A 21,471-nucleotide genomic window follows, 5' to 3' on the forward strand; every position below is an offset into this window, starting at 1 on the left:
TCTGACAGACAGTTTTGCCTTTTACGGAACAGACTTGTCAGCGAATCGACTACTTAACGATTTGTTTTTTTGTGTTTTTTGTTTGGATTTTGCATACCGATATCTAGAATCGAATATATGGCCTGTGATTTACATTCGTTAATCCTCTTATGTAAATGGGAAGACAAAAGCCGAACATGTGCTGTGGCGTCATAGATACAGCGAGAGTCAGCGACCAATCTGCCATCGATCCGAAAAAGGGGGATAGAACCACTTGTCCGTGAATGTGGGCGCGTAGAACCGGCTTGTATCTGGCAGATAGCAGAAACCAGTCATAAAGATACACGCTCAAATGCACTCTCAGCCTTTAATTGAGTGTCACAAAGTTGATGGCCCTTTTCCCCCCACCATTTCCCTGCGATATATATTCGATATTTGTGCTGGTTATGGGTACGATTATAGTAGAGATCATTTACCTGGACTTTCCACACCCATTATGGCATCGGAATCCTCTGCGCGTGTGTGTGTTTTTGGAGAGAGCATTGTTGGGGAGAATAGTGAGTGTTTAGTGGGTGTTTAGTGGGATGTTTGGTGTGACTCAGTCACGGACTCGAATACATATGTTTGCCAAAAAAAATAAACACAAAACTATATCGGGGATGCATTGCCTCATAGCGTCTGACTAATGGGTGGATGGGTGAAGTGGCAGTTTGAATAATTCTCTGGCATTTGCATTGCTAATAAATCGCAGATATTTTCGGTGTCACTGTGCAGGTTTTTCTCAACAGATCATGCCACAAATTCTCTCTTTGTGTGTGTGTGGAAATTCAAAGTCAAATACTTTGTACAAACATCTGTTCGAATGTCTTGTTGAATGAATTTTCGAATTTTCGCATTGTGTGAGAATTGTGTATTTTTGGTTGAGGTGAGCATGCAAAAAGCCACAAAATGAATGAGAAATTATATTGCATGATGCAAGTGCTTATGGATCATCCAACTATATCCTATATAGTGGGTCTATATGCATTGTTCGATGGCTATGAATAATTGGCTGATGAAAAAGGGTATTGAATTACTTTGGAAGAAAATTAGGGGATCTCCCTTTCAAAGAGGGATTTCAGAAATTCCAAACCAAAGAAAACTATTTGCAGAACAAACAAGTAAGAAAATCCAACTAAAAAATCGAGAATTATAGAATATTTTTCAATTTTTCAAACACGATTCCGCTCTAAAAATATTTAAAAATAAAATAAACCATCTTAAGCAGAGATTAAGAGATTATTTATTCCTTTAGGAAACTTTTATATAAATATATAAAATGCATTTGAAGAATATATCAAAAGCAAAAACAGGAATGTGGGCTAAATTCCATAGCTTTGGATGTAATTTGCATCAAAGAAAAAGCATTCATTCGGTAGATGGACTTGTTCGATATCTTAAAGATACATTTGTGGCATGTAGATGCAACTCACCTTCATTGACGTAACCGCCCTCCATGGTGCCGAATGTGTACACCTCGCTGCGGTTGCCGTTGCCTCTGGCTAGGCCCCTGCCTTGCAACACTTTGGCCGCGACCTACGTCTATGTTGCCGCAAAGATTTCGTGGCCTGGTCTGGCCTGGGCAATGCACTCGACACCTCAGATGAATCTGGTGCAATGCGTTCGAATCCGTAGCTCGTTCTGCGTTCTGCGTTCTGCTCTCCACGTTCCGCGTTCTTCGATTCTTATTTATTTTTATGCCAAGTATTCTGTTGTCTGGCTATTTATTAGAATTTATCTGGCGATTGCCCAACCAACCGAAGGCACTCTCCAAATATTGCTGCCTGATGGAATATTGTGTGTGTGCAACGCATGCAGGCCGGAGTGTGTGGTTTTGGGGTATGCCACTGGGGTCTCAAAGATGCGGTATGGCGTGTAAGTGGCCGGGCATCTTGCGAATGGATCTTCTCGGTTCCAGTCGTTGAGTCGCTGCAATAAACAAACACTGCCTCTCTCTCTCTACCGCCCTCGACCCACTGTATCAGTGCGGAAATGTGTTCTATCTGGAGGTTGTATCTTCAGGTTCAGGTCCTCTCCTTATGAATTTGCATTTGGCCCCTGTCGTTGGCTGTTTTTGCTGTCTTATTTGCTTGTCTTCCCTCTGGGGTCTGGGGATTGGCCTCCACTTCTTAATACTTGATGCGGCTGTTGCTGTTTGCTTCCTTGGCCTGCAAGCAGTTGGAAAAGAATTAAAAAACGATCATAAATAAATGCTCTTCCACCAAATTGTTCATAGATAAATGTTGACCCCCAGCTTGACGGTGGGGTCAAAGCAAATAAATCGTATCCAATCCCATGGAATCCATGGCTTGACCCCTGGCACTCCCAGGGAGATGTTTGCCCAGGCATTCTTTGGGAATACTCTGGAAATTCTTCACAGATTCCGTTCCACTCTAAGAATAGAAGAAAACACAACGTCTCTGGAACGTCTTGGAACATTTAGCTCCTTCATTTCCGCTTTTATTTATTGTTCAATAAAGCTTTTGGCCAATAAATTGTACCATTTCTAGAGGTAGTTTATGTCGCTCATGATGTCACTTTGTCAATATTTTTGTGGCCGCAAAATCGAAAGCTAATTTGAAAGGCAAACACGATCGGCAAAAAAAAAAGAGAAAACAACATTTGTTTATTGATAGCCGGAATGCATCCCCTGTTTGGCTTGGTTTCTGTTTGCATTGGCAATCTTCGAATCTGTTTTGACAATGATTAAGCGCCAAGTTCAATGTCAAAACCAAAACCGAATCCAAATGGAGGCCATCGTATCGTATTTCAAGCTGAGTGCTTTAAAAGCTTACTAGTTTGGGATTAAAGAGCCCCGTAGAACCGCCAACGAACAGCGCACACAACGAACTGCAGGAGAACCAAAGCCGGAAAACAAATAAAAGATACAATATTAAGTAATAAAAAAAAGAAGAGAGTGACTGAGTGAGAGATGCCTTAATTGTCGCCATCAAAAACGGGAATGGTCTGCGCTGTCATCAATGGATTCATACTTGACATTCGATTAGGCCCCAAGAACGGGTCCGACGCACACCCAATTCCAATTCTTATGCCAAAATATCAAGAGAGAAGAAAGAGAAGAGAGAGAGACTCGTAAACTTTCAATTTTTCGGTGGACTTTGGTGGTTGGTTCCATTTTTGATCGGCGAAACGAATTTTAATTGAAGCCGCAGACCGCCGATCGACGGTGGGGCATGGGACCCTGAATGATTACATGAGAGACACAGTGTCTGTCTCTCTGTCTGTCAGCCTCTAACAAGTCGCATAATTAAACTGGCATTTGATTAATAATCATTGAACCCGACATGACCCGCACTTCCTCAAACACCCCATCTCCCCCCTCCTCCCCTCCCTGTTAACCCTGTCTTGTGGTTTGTTGCTGCAATTAGGGAGTACATTAAGCATCGAATTTTATTGGTTTAAATCTGTGAAAACAGCCTTCAATCCAATGAATTGGATCAATTGATATTCCATACATTTATTGCTTAACGAGTGTAAATATTGAACGTTAAGGACAACCAACATCGGAGGGACTACTCTCGATGATGCATCTCCAATTGCCTTCGGGGGGGATGCCATCAATCAAAACCCTACTGGAGTTAGGGATAGATGATGATGGACTGCCTCCGACGAGTGTCGAGTTAATTGCCAACACACAAAGCGGTAATTATATAATTGTCGGGGCTGACGGTGCCCTTGTCTTGGGTTGTTCTCTCTCTCTCGTGGTGACAATGACACGGGCTGGGCCTGGCACTGGGAGGGGTTACATCTGTACCATTGACCCTTCAACAAGGTTGGACTGACAGTTAAATCTGCACACAATTTGGGGACAATTACTTGTTTAATTATTATAATTTCCCACAACAAAAGGTTAAACTTTTTTATACAAAAAAACTCTGGAATAAGTGATGGATAATTCATCAAAAATTAAATGAAACTGCAGAAATTTGAAGCAGAATTTTTGATAGTTTTTCAAGCTAAACTTTGGAAATTTTCTTTGAATTCTATAATGATTCATAATTCATTTAGAAAGGCTGAAGTGTGAATATGAAATCTGCAGAAAAACGAGGGTAATGGCAGACTTTAGAATGGTCTAGAGTTGATAGAAAAAATCGGGGAGTTGGTGAAATAATTCCCAGAAAATGTACTCCAAGAATTGTAGTATTTCTTAAAGATCTGTCCCTCCCTGGAGCTCCACTTAAGCCCTAAACCCCGCCTAAATTTGCCATTAATTTTAGAGCTGTTCCACCAAAACGTATTTTATGGCAAAGACAGGTTAAAATGCAAATTAGCATGGCAAATTATTACTCATGTCGGGTGTCGCTCCCATGACCACTACGTAATTTATCCATCTTTATGGCAGTTGTAATAACCATTTTGTCTCTATTATTATTTCCAGAGCGTTACAAACGCCCACCAATGCCTGCCAGCTAGAGATAGAGACACAGACGTACCGTGAACTGTCTGCACTTGCCAGCGATTGCAATATTACGTATACGTATACGTCTGTGTACGTACAACCCGATGACGGATCATTAGGCTTCAGCAGCTTCACACAAAAACCAATTAAGTGAGAGACCCACAGCCAAACAATACAATCGAATGTGTGGCAGGGGCACAGCCAGAGGCAGCGGCAGGGCGATAACCGCGAAGGGGGGTAGCTTCAAATTAATAGCACCAGTTTTTTTTCTGTTTTGTTTTGTTTTTTTCCTGCGTTCTGTGCTGAAACTGACGACGTCATCGTTGTCACTCTTCTGAGGGGGCCTTCTGTATGGGTGGCGGAATAATTTACTCACAGTCATTCCTCAGAGTATCTGTGGCTTATTTTTGGTTCTTTTGTGAGGCGCGAATATATTCATAGATATATTATTGAAAGTAAATAACAAGAAACTGGGTCAGCGTCAGCCCCAGCCCCAGCCCCAGCATCCCCCTAAGCGACAGCCAAGAGATCAATCATCTTTTGGGGGAAAATTGGAATGGAAAAAGCATAAACTTGAGACCGCCAATAGTTTTGGCGCCGAATGGCTAATAAGAATAAGCGCCAGAGCCAAGTGCACGTGTCGTATGCCAAATATAACGACTGCTTCACGGGAACATCAATTTTACGAGTCCCCCTACCAGCCACCATAAAACCGCCAATTACATCACAGAACTCTCTGCGTGAGTCACGACCCGAGTTCAGCGCACTCCCATCGGCACCCACTTCTTTGGTCTGGGCAGATTTTGGAAGAATTGGTAATTAAATACGTGATGGAAATTCGCAAGTTCCTTCGGCACTCGCCGTCAAAAGATATATTAATGGGTTTCCCAGTGAGTTGATTTCTATGGAAATTTGGTATTAGGTAATTTAATTCATATTTATGTTTTCAACAACTAAATTATTGTACGAGAAATGCCAAGAGATGCGGCACCTAAAAGAGAGATAGTTCTTTCTTTTACTGATCTCCCAGGTGCCATAATAGCTCTGTCTTTTACTCCATTATTAGATCAATTATTCTTGATCCCCTCTCGATGCAGGCTATCTCAAAGTAAACTACCACTTTCTCTCTTTTCGTTTCAGTTACTCTGTGAAATGGCAATTTAATTGAACGAAAAATTTGCAAATTTCATTCTGATCGTTAAAATTAACCAAAAATAAAATTTATAGAATTTTCGCACTTAATCGCAGCTGGAATCGGACCTGCATAAAACATTGCCCTGAAATGCTCGATTCTTGCGAATTCGAATTCAAATTCAAATCTAATTTAATTTCAGTTTATTTGTTCAGAAATTTTTGTTCCCCCATTCCATAGCTCTTGCTCGCCGCATTCTTCCGCGCTTTTCTTTCGACCTTAGGTGATCGTTTGTTGGCTTTTAGTTTGGCTATTTTTATAGGTGATCTTATGAGTGGCCACTGGCCAAGCGACAGGTCTGCCATTGCCACTATCGAAGGTGCAGTAAATCATCCAAGTTTGTTGCCATATCTATTTGATTTTATTTTATTTTTTTGTATTCGTATTTGTGCTGTATTTTTCTTTTTATCGCCGTTCGTTCGGTAAATGAAGCGTGCGCTCCAATTTCGTGTCAATGGGAGGAAGGGAGACCTGTGCCATATTGAGTCTGTCCCTGTCTCTGCCTCTGCCTCTGTCTCTGTCTCTGTCTCTGCCTCTCTGTGACATTCAACGTTGTCACTTGTCCGTTCAGTGGAGAGTGGGGGGAGTGGCAGAGCCGGACATTTGTTTGTTTGGTTTTCTGTCGTGGACAAGTGACGTAAGTCGGTTGGTAGGCCACATAGATACACGGTATCTTTTCAAGGTTACTGTGGTCTCCAAAGGGGGGGAAAAGGGGCTTGCAATCGATATAAAGATATTACTATTGACCGACCATATATGATTCATTTCATTCATTCATGTGACTACTGTTTCTCCTCCTTTAGATATCTCTCTGTTTAAGATCTCGCCACTTAAACAATTACACGGCATATCTTTTACAGGGAAATATTTAATTTGGGCGATAAACTTAAGAGCACACAATCTAATAAATTGCGATGTCGGAAGAGATAAGGCCTTGGGTGCTGCAAAGTTGATGTCATTGCTACCATAGGCCTCCCCCCATTTCTCCTGCCCTATTCTGGTGGGTATTATGCCATAAAATACAAAAGAACTCCCCGCTAAAAGGGCCGCCAACGGCAACACCGAAAAGAGCAGCAGTTTGCTATCTTTGGCCTATCGCGGGGTCTTTGGCGGAAAATTCTTCATTTTCCTTTGCATTGCGTGACCAGCAAACGGTTGACACACCCAAAACTGCAGCGCAACATTGTGCCCCTGCTCCCCCTATCCATACTCGTGTGTATATCCCTCTCTTCAACTCCTTGTCATATTTTTCACAACACGCATAAAAATTTAACGCCATTGCATGTTTGTCATTTGCTGAGCTTTTGACCCCTTGGCCAACATTCAGGGACCGTCAGAAAGACAGACCGCCGACAGATGAGTTCCGTCCGATAGGGACGTAACGCAGGGGATGGGGCGGTGGGGGCATGCACTTTTCGGCATTTGTTGGCCGTGTCGAAAGCGAAATTCATTCCCCCTCCCCCAGCCACCACGCTCTGGGAAAATTAGTTACGCGCTGGGTGCTGCTGCAGGTGGTTGTTACTGTTTTAATTTGGAAGGGTACACTAGTGTGTGTGTGTGTGTGTGTGTGTGTGTGTACTGGTGTGTGGTGTGTCTTTGTGTGTGTGTGGTGCTGACTAAGTTAAATGGAAATGTCAAATGACTCTGACAGCGAGAGTTGACAGCTTTTCGGAAATATGCAATGGAAATATATGAAAAGAATACCAGAAAAGAGGGTAGCCCTGAGGTCGCAGCTTGGGATACCCTTTCAGTGGAAGATTTGTTCCGATATAATGAATGATAGTTGATAGAATAATAATTGGATTATCTTTAAACCTACAACAATTTTACTTGCATAAAATATTTTAACAATCACTTAATCATTAAATCATTCCGATATACGGAATAATACATGATAGAATTACGATTGGATTATCTTTAAACCGACAACATCCTTGTATAAAATATTTAAACAATCACTTAAATCAATAAACAGATTTGGTAGACATATTATTCTACAATTTTTACACTTTTAAATGTGAAAAAATATTCAGAATTTTTGGATTGTGTTAAGGAAAAATCGGGCTTTGGGAAAAAATTATTAAGAGTCCGATTTTTCAACAATGGTTTATCTAGTGGGATCTTAACATACCCAAAACATTTGTTATCGTATCTAAATACTAAGCGGGTCAACCCCCGGCTCACGCGCTTTGCTCGCTCACGCCGATATGAGTAAAATACACGACGACGACGACCCAAAACTTTTTTATAATAGAGAGAAATCATTATTTCACACACTTCTCTCTCTCTGCTTTCCATAAAAACCCACAATACCCCCTGGAAAGTGTATCCCAAGCAAAAGTGTAACAATTTGAACTCGTGCCTGTTTCCATTCATTCATCTTCATTCAGTGCTCTGTTGCACTCGACTGCTGCTGCTGCTTTTGCATTTGATTTGTCTAGTGGCTGATTTTTTGTCATCTGTCAGATGCATCGCTGACGTCACCGAAACATTAATATTCATAATGCTCGCAGCACAAGTCGGAACGAATTTAACAGAAAGTCTATCAGCCCCGGAGGAGGGAGGCCAGAGGCCGGCTGGCTTATCAATCATGTGCCGAAACATGAATGAATTTTTCGTCTTCCTTTTGGTCATCAAAAGTTTAGTATTCAAACAGTGACAAATCGCCCGAGGGGAGGCCTAATATTTGAGTTTAATATATCGTTTATAAGACTATAAACTTTGGCGTAGATCGGTTAAGGAAAGGAACAGCTCTGTAAAGGATCGCCTTTGGGTCTGATCTTCTTCCTATCAGAGAACTTTCACTGTACAATTATATGCATATATATTATATGCATTGCAATTTCTCGCGTCTGTTTGTATATATAGAACGCTGGCTATATAGGTATTATATAGCTATATATATCTGCTAATATTTACTTTTAGCTTAATGGCAAACAAATGTTTTTTTTTGTTCTTGGGGCGGACGACAACAATTTTTACGATGCTGATGTGCTGCTGATGTGACCTTAAAGGTGGCAAACAAAAATTCAACGTTTTTATGCGTTTTTTTCACTGTTGCTCTTGTTGTAAAAATTTCACATATTTTTCGAATTTGTAGATTAAAAGTGGGAGAAAGATAGAAATTTCACCATACATTCGGAGACCGATAGACAGACAAACCACGTTGAGAGAGCGGGGAATGTCACGCCACAGTTTGCACTTGAAATAGTTTTGTGTATACTTGTCTCTTTCTCTCACTAGCTGTCTGTGTGTTGTTTGCTCTCTTTCCACGCTTCAGATCATAAAAACTGATGTTGCTTTAGTTAATTGTTGCAGCGCCACCAATTATCATTTGGTGCTTATCAAAACGCATATAAAACTGGCAACAATTTCGACAGGGCAACATTAAGCGTGGAATTGTGCAATAAATGTGGCATGGAATGGAGAGGTCTCACCCTGTCTGTAATAAATCTTCCAGGTATATGGCTCTTCCCTTTGTAAAAGGATACTCCCTTAGACTTTCACATCCCTACCCTTTCACCGCATGAGCTTAAGCCCCTACAAGGTGCCAACAAACGAGAGCGAAACCGCAAAAAGGTAAACCGAACCCTCCCCTTAAGGAAACCACAAAACGTTGCAATCAACTGGCACTCCAGGGGGGGCAAATATGGGTGGGTCCCCACTACCACACGGAGACAGAGAGAGGCCCTATAATGAATGCAATTATGCAAATTTCCACGCTCTGCAGCCATAGAAGAGCGACAGGAAAACCAAATCACACGATAACAATCGAGAAAGGGGTTTCAAAATCATAATGGATATTTAATTTAACCAAATAAAAGAGACAAACACTATCCATGGGCAATTCAACTAAAATAAATTGAAAACACGCGCCAAAAAGGGGACCAATTCAATGTGAAATCGATGCCACAAAAGGGGCAAACTACAGAGGGGTGGAACGCCAGCGAGTAAACAGAACCCAAAAAGTGGAAATATGATCTTTCGTTTGGGGTTTACCTGAGTGCAAAACGGAAAGAATTGCAGCCGCCGATGAGCTCATGGAAAATCAAATAAACAGATAAGAGGAGGAGGAGTATGAGAAGGAGGAGGAGGTCTCTCCCCCCGCCATTACAATGAACCGGATATTCGTAGCCTCGTAGGCTTACATTTTTTTGGCGCAGTCCCCTTATCGGGGGACTCTATCTAATGACAGTGTGGCATATGCCTATGCTGGCAGATATCTGATAAGCTGGAAGCCGGCGAAAATCGCTCTAGTGTTAAATTAAAACGAGAGTAACCCCAGGGCACTGCAGTGAGCACTCCCTAGGCGGAACTCGGGCTGCCAGAACAGCCAGACACAACGGAAATATGAGGGATCACTGTAGATAGACAGCATTGAAAGTTAATTAATGGGAAAAATGCGAGACGCGCGTGGGGGTGGCGCATAAATAGAGAATATTGTGGCATATTTGCAGGAGGCCTGGGCCCGGCATATGGCAGCGTTCCACTTGGCTGTGAGGCAATGCCTGAGAGGCCTATTACATGCCCCAACAAACAAGTGGTTCCCCCAAGCGGGCCAGAAGTGCATTGGAGGTGGTGCAGGTCTCGGCACCCACACAGGCCACACAACCCATTCAGCCCACGTGCCACCGCACAGACGGGGCGCCCCGGCCGGCAGCCACTTGTTCGATGTTGCATTGAAATTGAAAACAAAAGTTGCTGCAACCAAAAAATGTTGCCACCCAATCGGGAAAACATCTGAAAACAGCTGTTCAACGGGGAGTGGGTGGGTGGCACTGCACCATGAGAGCGAGCCCCGGTGTCCTTGGGCCTTTTCAGCTGCTGTAAAGCGAAGCCGGGCCGGGTCTCGTTTCGGCTCTGCAGTGCATTCGGCGAAGGACATTTCCGGTAAAATCAATAATTTCCTTTGGAGGATGCATCACTCACACACACTCGGTTTTCAACACACAAATCGATTTCAATCACAATCCCTCCACCCTCCCCCCACCGATTGATTGGCCAACTCACCTTTTGGAAAATGTATTCGAAATTGTTGTTCAACTCAAATTAGTTTTTGGATTGGTTTTTTCTTGCTTTCAAGCTGTTTTTTTTTGAAACAAGAAAAATTGTAATTAAATTTTGTTCGATTTACAACACCCGTTACACAGCGATGTGATTGTGGCTGATAGCATGTCTGTGCGTGTGCGTGCGTGTTCGACTCGGGGTTTTGATTAGAGCGAATGCGAAGGGGAAATGAATGCAAATCGATGGAAAACACACACTGAGGAACAACAACAACAACTATGGACATAAATGCTGTCGCCTATTGATGTCTGGGCCGTCAGGGGCAATGTCAGTCCTGCATTTTTGTTGAAAAATCTGTTTAATATTGTAATTTTTTGCCATCCGTTCTATTGTTCGAAAATTGAATTGAGGAGGGAACAGGTCAGAGTCGGCCAGCACGCATGGCTAACTAGTTTTCAGACGATTTCTGCTGCCCAAATGGCAAAACAAAACGCCCACCACACAAAATTATACATCGCCCACTCATTAACAACAAAAATATATGAAGAAATAAAGAACACGCACACGCACGCACCACAGATAACAAACTGACGAAAGAGACCAGCGTACCTAATCAAATAAGCGTTAGAACAATCGCTGTTCGCTCTTGGCCAAAACTGAATGTATTCTTTACGCGAACGACTTGAACTTCGATTCAACCACAAGAACGCGCGCGCACCGTCAACAACCTTCGCGTTTCAAATCGAGCCAGCGGACTGTTTTTCAATATTGAACATGAAACAGACATGAGCGTACGTTCCACAAGAGCGAACTCGTGTGCGAGCATTTGGGGGTTCGGTTCGGGTTCGGGTTCGGGCTCGGGGCATGGGCATACGAGGCGTATGAAAGCCGGCTGTGCTTAGCGTAGGTAGCCGATTTGCATAGGACACGCGCGGGCAGAGGCGGAGAGGAAACAGCTGTTCGGGGAGCTTTCGAACATCGAACATGGAACATGTTGCGGTCGGCGCAGAGGCTTGTTATCAGCTCGATGGAGCGAGCATGCTCCAAATGAAATGGTTAAAGGCAGCATTAGGGCCTTTAATGCTTAAGATACGTGTATCGAGCGACCCAATGCTGCGAGGCAGGTATCCTAGACTGATAGCAGCATCCAGAGTTGCCTCCACAGTAAGGCTTCCCTGCGTCTTCTCTGTAGCCGGATTCAGCTATCGTTTCTGTATAAAAGAAATGGCAGGTGCATCAAAGGTGACTTAAGAAGAGATTTCCAGACTACTTACAAACGTACCAATAACACGACCAAGAAGGTGGTAAAGGAAGTTGCAAGTTAAGGCGATGACAGCTCGGAACACATCACGGAAGCGATTGTGCAGCAGCATGGACGAGCTCGATCAGATGGCATGTACTTCCGTACTTCCAGACCGACTCTAAGACCGTCTGTAAAATCTTAAGATAATATAAATAGAGACTATGGTATACATATACGCCTATTACCGCACCTTTCAAGCTCATATATTACGATGTATGGAAGGTACTTTTATTTAAATTTGATAGAAAACTCTGATAGATAGAATAAGGGATGAATAGGCTAAGGTCTTAAGGTCTTAAGATCATATAGAACAGCTCAATGTCTTATGGTTACAGCGAACTGAAAATTTAAAAATATTTAAGATTGCTTTTGAAACTTTCTGAAGGTATAGGGGATAAGATTAGAGACTTCTTCCATAGATTCCAGCTTACAGTTATATCTAAAATAGGTAAATGTACAGCATTTGGGTTTGAATTCAAATTTTCAATGAGATATAAATACGTACAAATCTCAAAGGATAATAGTGGTCTTTAAAATAATTTTTTTCTAACAAACTGAAGCGTTTTCTGATCTTATCGCTTAACATGCCAGCTATCTGAATCAGAGCCAAATAAAAATATCAGTAAACTTTCTAGCATGCACAAATCTTTTTCAAATTTCCTTCAAATCTTCGCTTTGATGGTGTCATATGGCGCTGAGTCACTTGGGACAATCCTAAATTGTACGCAAATCATCTCTACATGTGTTTCCGTTTGATATTCGGCCACTGTTGACACAGTCACAGAATAATAATTAGTTTTTTCAAGACACTGGCCCTCTAAGCATGACTCAAAAACGAAATGGGAATGTTTAATTTCGGAAATGACCAAAAGATGAGCAAATATTTGCAATTAAAGAAACAAAACTGGAGATCAGAGAAAGGCCATCTGGAATAATCATTTGATATGTTCCTTCAACAATTGGTATCTCTTTTCATGTTATATTCTTTTTGTACATATCGTGGCCTCAAGGATATACGTACGTACTTTTCCAACCACTTAGGCGGTTCATCAATAACGTGACTGCACTTTGCCCTCAACGGGCTAATAAATAATTCAAAGCTACTCGAAAAACCAATAAAAAAAGAGGCAAAACGCAAACGGGTTCATATCCTGCCCTGAAGGCCTGAAGGCTGTTCTTGTAGGTGTAGTCCCCGAATGGCTCCATAATTCATTTGACGACGGCCAGAGAAAACTATACCAATTAATTAATACAAATTATGAAATGGAAAGCCAGAAAGCAAGAAAGCCAGAAAGCGAGAAGTCGAAAAGGAAATGGCCAAGTCGGCTGAGTTATGCTCGCGGCAAACGCATTTCGCTCGCCTTTGAAATGTCCTTGCAATCCTTTGACGACGCCGACCCAAATACTGGCCAATGCTTTGTGTATTGGCCACGAAAAATGCAAATTCCTCGAGTTCCAGGCACCGAGCCACTTGCTCCACTTAAGCACTCGCTCCGTGTGGGAGTTGTCCCTATTGATTTAATTCCCAGGCTATTCGGCCAGTGACGCAATTCTCGTGGCGGGGAGAGTCAGCATAGAGTTGAATGTGCCACCGGGGCTCGTATACTCGTAATCCTGCGGCAGCGGTGGCCATCCCAAGGGGTTGTTTGTGCCGCCGCCACGCTCTTTTCGGCGCTGCTTGGCAGACGCTACGGGTATATGTTTTCCTATTAGGTTGGAGGCGCCACAATGACTGCGCATAGTTTTATGGTATCGGTTTTTATGTCTCCTTCCGACGTTGTCATTGCTATACCCTCCCCTTTTTGCCTTTTTGATATACATTTTTGTGGGTCTCGAATTTCGGTTACCACTGCAGCTGGGGTCTTGACCTAGACAATTTTTGTGCTCCGCTCAGCAAAAGGTCAGTGCGGCGTGTACTCACCATGTAATGCAGATAGATCGAGATCTTTCAGAGATTGCCCCTCATTTGCATAGACAAATGAGTAATAATTGTTTGGATAATAATTAATCACACTAATACTAAGCACTTTAAAGATGACAATGGAAATGAGTCAGGAGATGGTGACCACAGCACAAGCCCCAATCAAATGTTGACTCTTGAATTTGGTCCGCTGGACAATAAATATTAGTCAACAAATATTCATAGCAAAGTGTGTACGTACCACCTTATTGGTCTTTTGGTCTTTTGGGGGCTGTGTGCGGCAGGCTGTTGCAAGGTTAGCGGCGAATCGGGGAATATATCGACCCTCCACCAGAAACTTCTCAAGCTTGAATCATAATGAGAAACGGTAACAGAGTCATACTGTCTATCATTGTCATCCCATGCACAATATTTAGCCAGAATTTTGCAAGCAAATATCGCTCGCAATCGGACAACTGAGTCAACAATGAGGTAATGCCTGCTCGAAACTCCAGGGTTCCAGTGCGTAACTCGACTTTACTTTCGTATCTCAGTGGGAACATGGAAAATCGTTTGTTTTTAACAAGTGAGCGGTGCACTTGGACTCCGGGCTGATAAGACAATTGCCAGTCTTTGTACCACCGTCTGACCCACTGACTGATTGACTGGATTGCCTTTGTCGACCAAGTTATGAGGCATTTAATCAGCACTAACAGAAGTTGGGAGCCTCTTTTGCCCCCTCCAACCCACTTGTAATGGTGCATCGGCAATTGTATCTGCAGCACGCACTCTTCAGGCTGCAAAATATCATAGATGGCGGGGAGAGGGGAGCCACAGCCACTCAGTGTGAAGTGGGCCAGGCGTTTGAGTATCCATCTTATTGTTGCGAATTCCTTAATTAAATTCGATGGCTTTTCTAGTGAACAGAAACGACACCAGAATATTGACAATTCTTAAAATTCGAATAAAATCGTAAACATTAATTGGTGCAAATGATGATTGAAATTTGCATGAATATACTCTGCATTGATATACTCTGACAAAAAGTCCTAATATTTCCGATTCGGGTTTGAATAATCTGAGGAATAAATACACAAATTTGGGCCTTGAAGATATATTTATGCTTAAATTTATATTTCAGATGGAATAATTTCTAATGCCCGTTTGTTCACAGTATTTTATGTTGTAATAAAATCTTATTTAATCCTCTTAATTTTAATGATTCAAAAAATTCAATATTATCCCACATATTTGCGCAGTGCGGATCTATATATCCACAGACTTTGCTCTAGATCGAAGCATTATCGGAATTCAAAATCAACCGAAATCATGTTGCTACATTGTACATCTACATGTGCATCGAAATATACATGTACAATACATTTTTTAGTGGCGCCACATCTAATTTCACCATGCGTATGATTTTGGTACCACTGCGCTGCTACATGTATTTTACACACTTTTGGCAAATCTAGAATTTACAAATTTGGTATTCTAGGTGGGTTTCTTAAATCAAAAAATATATATAAGGGATCGCTTTTTTTTTAAATTAATATTATATACAATTCTTGGAATATATTGTAATTTTCAAGGTGGATTGATCCTTTGTCAAGGTGATAAAGAAAAAAAGGTGTGCTCCTAGTAGAGACAGGGTGAACTTATTGGACAGAATAACACGGCGATCAGATACAAAGACTATATTGGACGCATCTACAACGCATGCCCTTAATGAATATCTTTAGATATCAGATATTTTATAAATTTCATCAATCTATTATCCTTGTCGCTCCTTCACTTTCAATATTTTATGTTTGGCGCGTAATTCTCGTATCGATGCCGATTTTTGGGATTTGTTCTCTTTTCTGGACTTTCTTCCTTTTCTAGGTGGGATATCCTCTCTTCGTCGACGATGGTTTATGTCCAGCTATGTCCCTTTTTAGCTCAACAATGTCCCTACATTCCATACTCACTTACGCTACCACTGTTTTTTGTTGACCATTTTTGTTTAAACCTTTTTTAGACAAGATCCAACAAAAGCCACTATTTAAAATAAACCAATCAGGTAGAAAATAGATTCACCAATCGTATAAAATTATGTGGCCATGGCTAAATCTTCCATATAGCTGATATTCGACGGAAGATCAAAATTGAGGGAATCGTCGTATTTGTTGAATCGGTAATGGCCCGGTTGACAACATTTAAATCCTTGTCGCTCACATTCAAAAAAGTTAGATTTGGCGCGCACCACTCGTAACCAGTCGATTATATCGATAATCGAACTTGAATCGGGTAAGGACCTCTTTTAGCGGATTGACAACAATGAGTCTCATTCCATACACAAACATGTTGCTAATTCCATGCACACATACCCTGGGGGAAATGGATGTTATAGAATTGTGAATATGTTTGTCTTCCAAGGCTCAGTAGGTATCAGGATCGACATAAATATATACAAGATACTAAAAATGTACTTGAATATGTCTAAAGAATATCAATTTGAGAAAAGGTCTTTATAAATCACGTTTCATCTTCATACAAAATTAACAAAATAGGGTATAAAAATGAATATACACGCATCATGTCTTCAAATACCAGCAACATTGCGACTGTTTTTTTTTGTTGAACTATTTTGCTTAAACCTTGTTTTAGTCAAAATACAATAAAAGCAAGGAATAAAAACTAACCAATTGTGTACAAAATTTATTCATCAATGGGATAAAATTATGATGGCATGGCAAAATGTTCTATATAGCTAGTAATATTCGACGGAATATCAAAAACGAGGAATACGTATAGTAGAACTTGAATTCGTCAGTATATTTACGGTATATTTTGAAATGAGGCGGTATGTTTTGGTATATTTCTGAGGGTCGGACGGTATCGATAAATCTGCGGTCACACCTCTAACTAAAACCACGAGATAAATAAATAAACAAGGCGGTTTTATCCAATTAACAAAGCAATGGAAGGCGCCAATGTGCTCGCGGATGAACTGATGCGGCGTCTGCGCGATGGCGGCACCTTGGGTAAGTCGGAGAGCAGCGGAAATCGCTGCGCCATGCGGACGCACCTGTTGTAACAAATTGTGCCGTAAACAATTAATTGCAGAGGAGGTGATCGACTGCGAGATGTTCGAGAAGACGCAATTCGCGGATGCCGACGATATTATCGTTGTGCACATGGATATCAGGGAGCCACTGACTGCGCTGAAGTAAGAGAACAGAACCTCCTTTGTGGCGAGCACATGGACAGCACTGACGAAAAACGTCTCTTCTTCTTCCTGTTACAGAAAACTTGTTGAGGAAAAAATTGACGTGAAACTGCACTACTATTCGTTTTGGCTGCAGGATGCCCAAGAGGTGAGTGCAGCTCTCCGGGAGGTTCCACTTCTAAAACTCTTTCATTCTTACAGCTGGAACCGCACAAGAACCTTGTGGATCAGTGCGTCAAAGGCGAGGGCCTGGTACAGATCAACGTCCAAATCCAAACCATACAAAAAAGAATCAACATAGTGGACGTCCTGAAGCCCACAGATGAAGCGCTGGCCGATCAGGACCCAGAGGAAACCATCTCGCCGGTGACGGCCCAGCTCTCGCCGCCCGATTCGTTGAGCGTCGAAAGTTCACCCAGCGTTAGTCCCGTGAAAACGGAGAGCCTCAAGCGCAGAAGGATCAAAGAGGAGTGTGAAGATGAGCCTGTGGAGCCGGTCAAGAGTGTGAAGCCCGTTCTCAATTGGGTGCTGGACAGCAAGTTCAAGCGGGAGCAGACGCGTCTGAATATTCCCGAGGTGGCCAGCCAATGGACCACGGCCCATGTGAGCCACTGGCTGGAGTGGGCCGTGAAGCAGTTCGAGCTGAACGACATCATCATGAGCGACTGGCGGATCAACGGACAAGAGCTGTGCGCCATGACGCACTATGAGTTCAGCCAGAAGCTGCCGCACGATCCAGGCAATGTTTTCTGGACACATCTGCAGCTGCTCAAGGAGTGCAACTTTGTGTCCGTCGTTCACAAACAGGCCGAGGAGCTGCGGAAGCCCAAGCAACCCAAGATCGTGATTCCCAGCAGCACGGCGGCAACTTCTGCGACGTCCCTCGAACAGCGGATCATGAGGAAGTCCTACCAGAGCGTCAAGAGTACGGATTGTGAGTAGAATAAGTCTCCAGCAAGGGCCTTCCACTAATCCCCCATTTCTTATAGCCGACAGTTCACAAACGCCACAAAGCCCCACAAATTACACCGCAGTTGGCTCCGGCAACAACGGCCAGGTGCAGCTGTGGCAATTCCTGCTCGAAATCCTCACCGACTGCGATCACTCGGACATCATCGAGTGGGTGGGCACCGAGGGCGAGTTCAAGCTTGTCGAGCCCGATCGCGTGGCCCGCCTCTGGGGCGTGAAGAAGAACAAGCCCGCCATGAACTACGAGAAGCTGTCGCGCGCCCTGCGCTACTACTACGACGGTGATATGATCTCCAAGGTCTCCGGCAAGCGGTTTGCCTATAAATTCGACTGCGATCTGAAGTTGCTGATCGGCTACGATGCCCGCGAATTGTCGCGGCTCGTCAACGAACGCAAACGATCGGCCGAGAGCATGCAGGCCCTGGAAGCCTTGCAAGAGGCCACATGACAGGGCGCATATGCGGTCAAGTTGGAGCCCGACGACATAATCTGGAAGTATGAGGAGCCTTAGCGCTGGCCGGGCGGCGCCTGCTGGATATTGATACAAATTGTTGAACATTTTATTTTCTTAAGGCACATGAATTTATTTTCCATTCTGTATTCACTAAGCATTATAATTTCTGTCTATGTGGGCGTAGGCCCTAGCTATAGCTATAAGTATTCCGTACTACGAGTATCTAAAGCTAAATATCTTTACTTTAAACATTATCGGTATCTGTATGTGTATCTTTATCTGAATGGTATCTTTATAGTAGTATGTATATTGAATATTGTTCGTTACATGAAGTTTGCGATTTTTGTAAAATCTATAAAAACTAAATTCATTTTCCACGCGATTTCCATTTGCTTTTTCCATTCGCCTACTCCCAGTGTTCGTGTAGGCATCGTTTTGTTTTGTTTTTTTGTGTTTTTGTGATTTTACGTGACTAGTTTTCTTGCTTGCTTAACTGATTTAACTAAACTAAACGTGGACATTTAGCGACTGCTGCTAAATGGCGTCTCAGTTTGCTTGTTCGATGATTTCGATGATTTGTGATGATGGCCTGGCGGAATGTGCACGCAAATGCTCCTGCCCCCGGCTGAAACACGCGCTAGACATGACCGTGTAGCGCCGTCAGCCAGGCTTAATACTTCTTAGCGTTTCGAGCGGCTGCAGCGTGGTCACCCTACAGCTCCGTGGTGATCTCGTCCTGCGGTCGAAAGCCCAGCTTGTAGAACTCATCCTCCAGCCAGAGCGAGCTGGCGTTGAGATCCGAAATGAGATTGCCGCTCTTCAGCGTGTTGAAGCTGCTGCCAAAGGGGTCCGAGGCGCGCGGCTCCTCGAACTCGTGCAGGCTGATCAGCGACCCGAACAGATGCAGCTTCTGCTGGGCGGAGGCGCTGCTGTTGCGATCGCCCGCCAGCAGGTCGCCGGCCACCCCCTGGGGCGCCGACGACACTGGTGTCACCTGCTGGTGCCTGAAGATGCTCGCCTGCGACTTCTTGGTGGGAGCTGCATAGAGCACCTCATGGTGGCCGCCGCGCAGGCCGCCGACGCCTCCGCCATGCGAGGCTTGGAAGAAGTCAATCAGTTGGCCCACCTGCGGCTTGTACCGCTCCAGGGCCTGCTCCGACCAGGCGTGCAGCCGCGACCAGTCGTGCGGCGGCGTGGGAATCAGCTCGATGGGCCGATTCAGCAGAATCAGCAGCTTGGCCAGGTCCCGGACAATGGGCCGGTACGAATTGGCCGCCGCCACCTCGCCGGACAAGTACAGCTTCCGGATCTGGCGCCGCGTGTCATTCAGCATGGCCAGAAAGTACTCGGCATTGGGACGCATCTCGTTCAGCTGCCGCATAAAGTCCGCCCGGTCCATGGTGTTCTCGTTGATGAGCTTCTGCTTGACGGACTTCCTGCGCCGCTTGCGCCGCACCAGCATCACGGCCACGGCCAGCAGGGAGAGGCACACAAGGAAGCCGCCAAGCAGGCCGGCCAGGGCGGCCATCAGGGGCCCGGAGTAGCCGTTGGGCACACACACGCGACCCATGAACTCCGTGTGCGCCGACCACTGGTCCAGGTAGCCGGCGGGGCATTGGTCTACGCACTGGCGGCTGTCGGTGACCAGGTACATGGGGCACTTGATGCAGCCGGCCTTGTTGCAGCGCAGGCAGTGGGAGCTCGTCGACGCGGGGCAGCCTGCAAAAGCAAGAGAAACTGGGTTAGTCACGCTCTGTGGGTCACTCGCTGTCGTACACGTCGGTCGTCCCCCCAATTAGTGCTGATCAGCATAATTGTCCCCTCATTTGCATAGGAGATGCTACTGCTGCTGGCTCTTCCACAGACAATTGTCGACGTTAATGCCCGCAAATTAAATCCTACCCCAGACTTCCCGAAACAAACCTCTAAATTACACTGGGCAACCGGCTACGGTAGCGAATCTTTCAAAAATAATGCTCAAAGAATGTTTTCCAAGTCTTTTCGTTGGAAAATCATCGCTAAACAAACAACCCTGTAAGATATAACGGTTTTTTTAGAGTTTCGCAGAGTTGTGTACACACTGTTTCAGGTACAGTCGTGTTAAAAGTTGAAATTCATCAAATATGCATAAAAGGAGGAGAATATTGTATATTTATTCATTAAAAGATGATTCCACGGAGGTATTCCACAAATTCACAGAACTGTGTACACACTGTTTGAAGTACAGTCATGTTAAAAGTTGAAATTCATCCTAGAATTTAAAAAATTATGCCTAAAGCAAGGAAAAACATTGATATTTAACCATTAAAAGAAAAAAACTTGTTGGCTGTCTAGTGCTATAGAATATTAAGGTATTTTCAGAGCTTCACAGAATTGTGTACACACTGTTTCAAGTACAGTCATGCCAAAAGTTGAAATTCATCAAATATGCATAAAAGAGGAAAAACTCGTATATTTATCGATTGAAAGATGATTTCTTATGGTATTTCCAGACTTTTACAGAGTTGTGTACACACTGTTCGAAGTACAGTCATGCTAAAAGTTGAAATTCATCCTCGAAAGTAATCAATTATGCCTAGAGCAAGGAAAACCATTGATATTCAACCATTAAACGAACAAAACTCGTCCGCTGTCTAGTGTTTTGGGATCGCAAGCCACTTGGATCTGTTTGGGAGCACATGAATAACAATTAACCCCTTGAGGGATCGCCCATTCATTCCATTTAAAGCATTTCCGAGCTAAATGTTTGTCCACAAAAAAGCCAGCCAGTCCCCATGCTAATGAACACACGATGGCTCTGCTCTACTCCCCTGACAGGCCACAAACCATTCTTCTGCTGCAACTTCCATGTGGAAACATCTCTATTCACCTTTTTCGCTGTAAGTCTCTCTGGCATTTCTGTAAAGTCAACAGCATGGTGTTTGACTTTGGGTTTCATAAACAACATTAGCATACGGCGGATCCACCTCCGGGTCCGCCTTCGCCTTCGCCGTCAAA

General features: G+C 43.6%; 3 protein-coding genes across 6 annotated transcripts in view; 1 reads left to right on the top strand and 2 right to left on the bottom strand.

The window, feature by feature from the left end:
* Positions 1–11,401, bottom strand: part of LOC108156475 (aminopeptidase N) — a 30,975-nt gene extending 19,574 nt beyond the window's left edge. Inside the window, exons 1-4 of one of the 4 annotated variants that reach the window (XM_017287947.2) lie at positions 11,247–11,400; positions 10,641–10,713; positions 1,452–2,186; positions 456–491 (exon numbers count right to left, since the gene is read on the bottom strand). In XM_017287947.2, coding sequence (XP_017143436.1) covers positions 456–491; positions 1,452–1,476 — 61 coding nt within the window. In that variant the 5' untranslated portion in view covers positions 1,477–2,186; positions 10,641–10,713; positions 11,247–11,400. Of the gene's footprint in view, positions 1–455; positions 492–1,451; positions 2,187–10,640; positions 10,714–11,246 lie in introns of all 4 variants that reach the window. The other 3 variants (XM_017287946.2, XM_017287948.2, XM_033389277.1) reach the window with 3 other exon arrangements.
* Positions 11,402–16,736: 5,335 nt separating this feature from the next.
* LOC108156046 (DNA-binding protein Ets97D) lies at positions 16,737–18,856 on the top strand. The gene is made up of 5 exons (XM_017287319.2): positions 16,737–16,866; positions 16,949–17,051; positions 17,130–17,199; positions 17,253–17,985; positions 18,041–18,856. Exons 1-5 carry the CDS (start codon positions 16,803–16,805, stop codon positions 18,466–18,468), a joined length of 1,398 nt encoding a protein of 465 aa, XP_017142808.1. The 5' UTR covers positions 16,737–16,802; the 3' UTR covers positions 18,469–18,856.
* Positions 18,579–21,471, bottom strand: part of LOC108156048 — a 39,382-nt gene continuing 36,489 nt past the window's right edge. Inside the window, exon 3 of the mRNA XM_017287320.2 lies at positions 18,579–20,193. Coding sequence (XP_017142809.1) covers positions 19,187–20,193 — 1,007 coding nt within the window. The 3' untranslated portion in view covers positions 18,579–19,186. The remainder of the gene's footprint in view (positions 20,194–21,471) is intronic.

The sequence above is a fragment of the Drosophila miranda genome, chromosome 2 (assembly GCF_003369915.1).
Source record: "Drosophila miranda strain MSH22 chromosome 2, D.miranda_PacBio2.1, whole genome shotgun sequence".
Lineage (NCBI taxonomy): Eukaryota > Metazoa > Arthropoda > Insecta > Diptera > Drosophilidae > Drosophila > Drosophila miranda.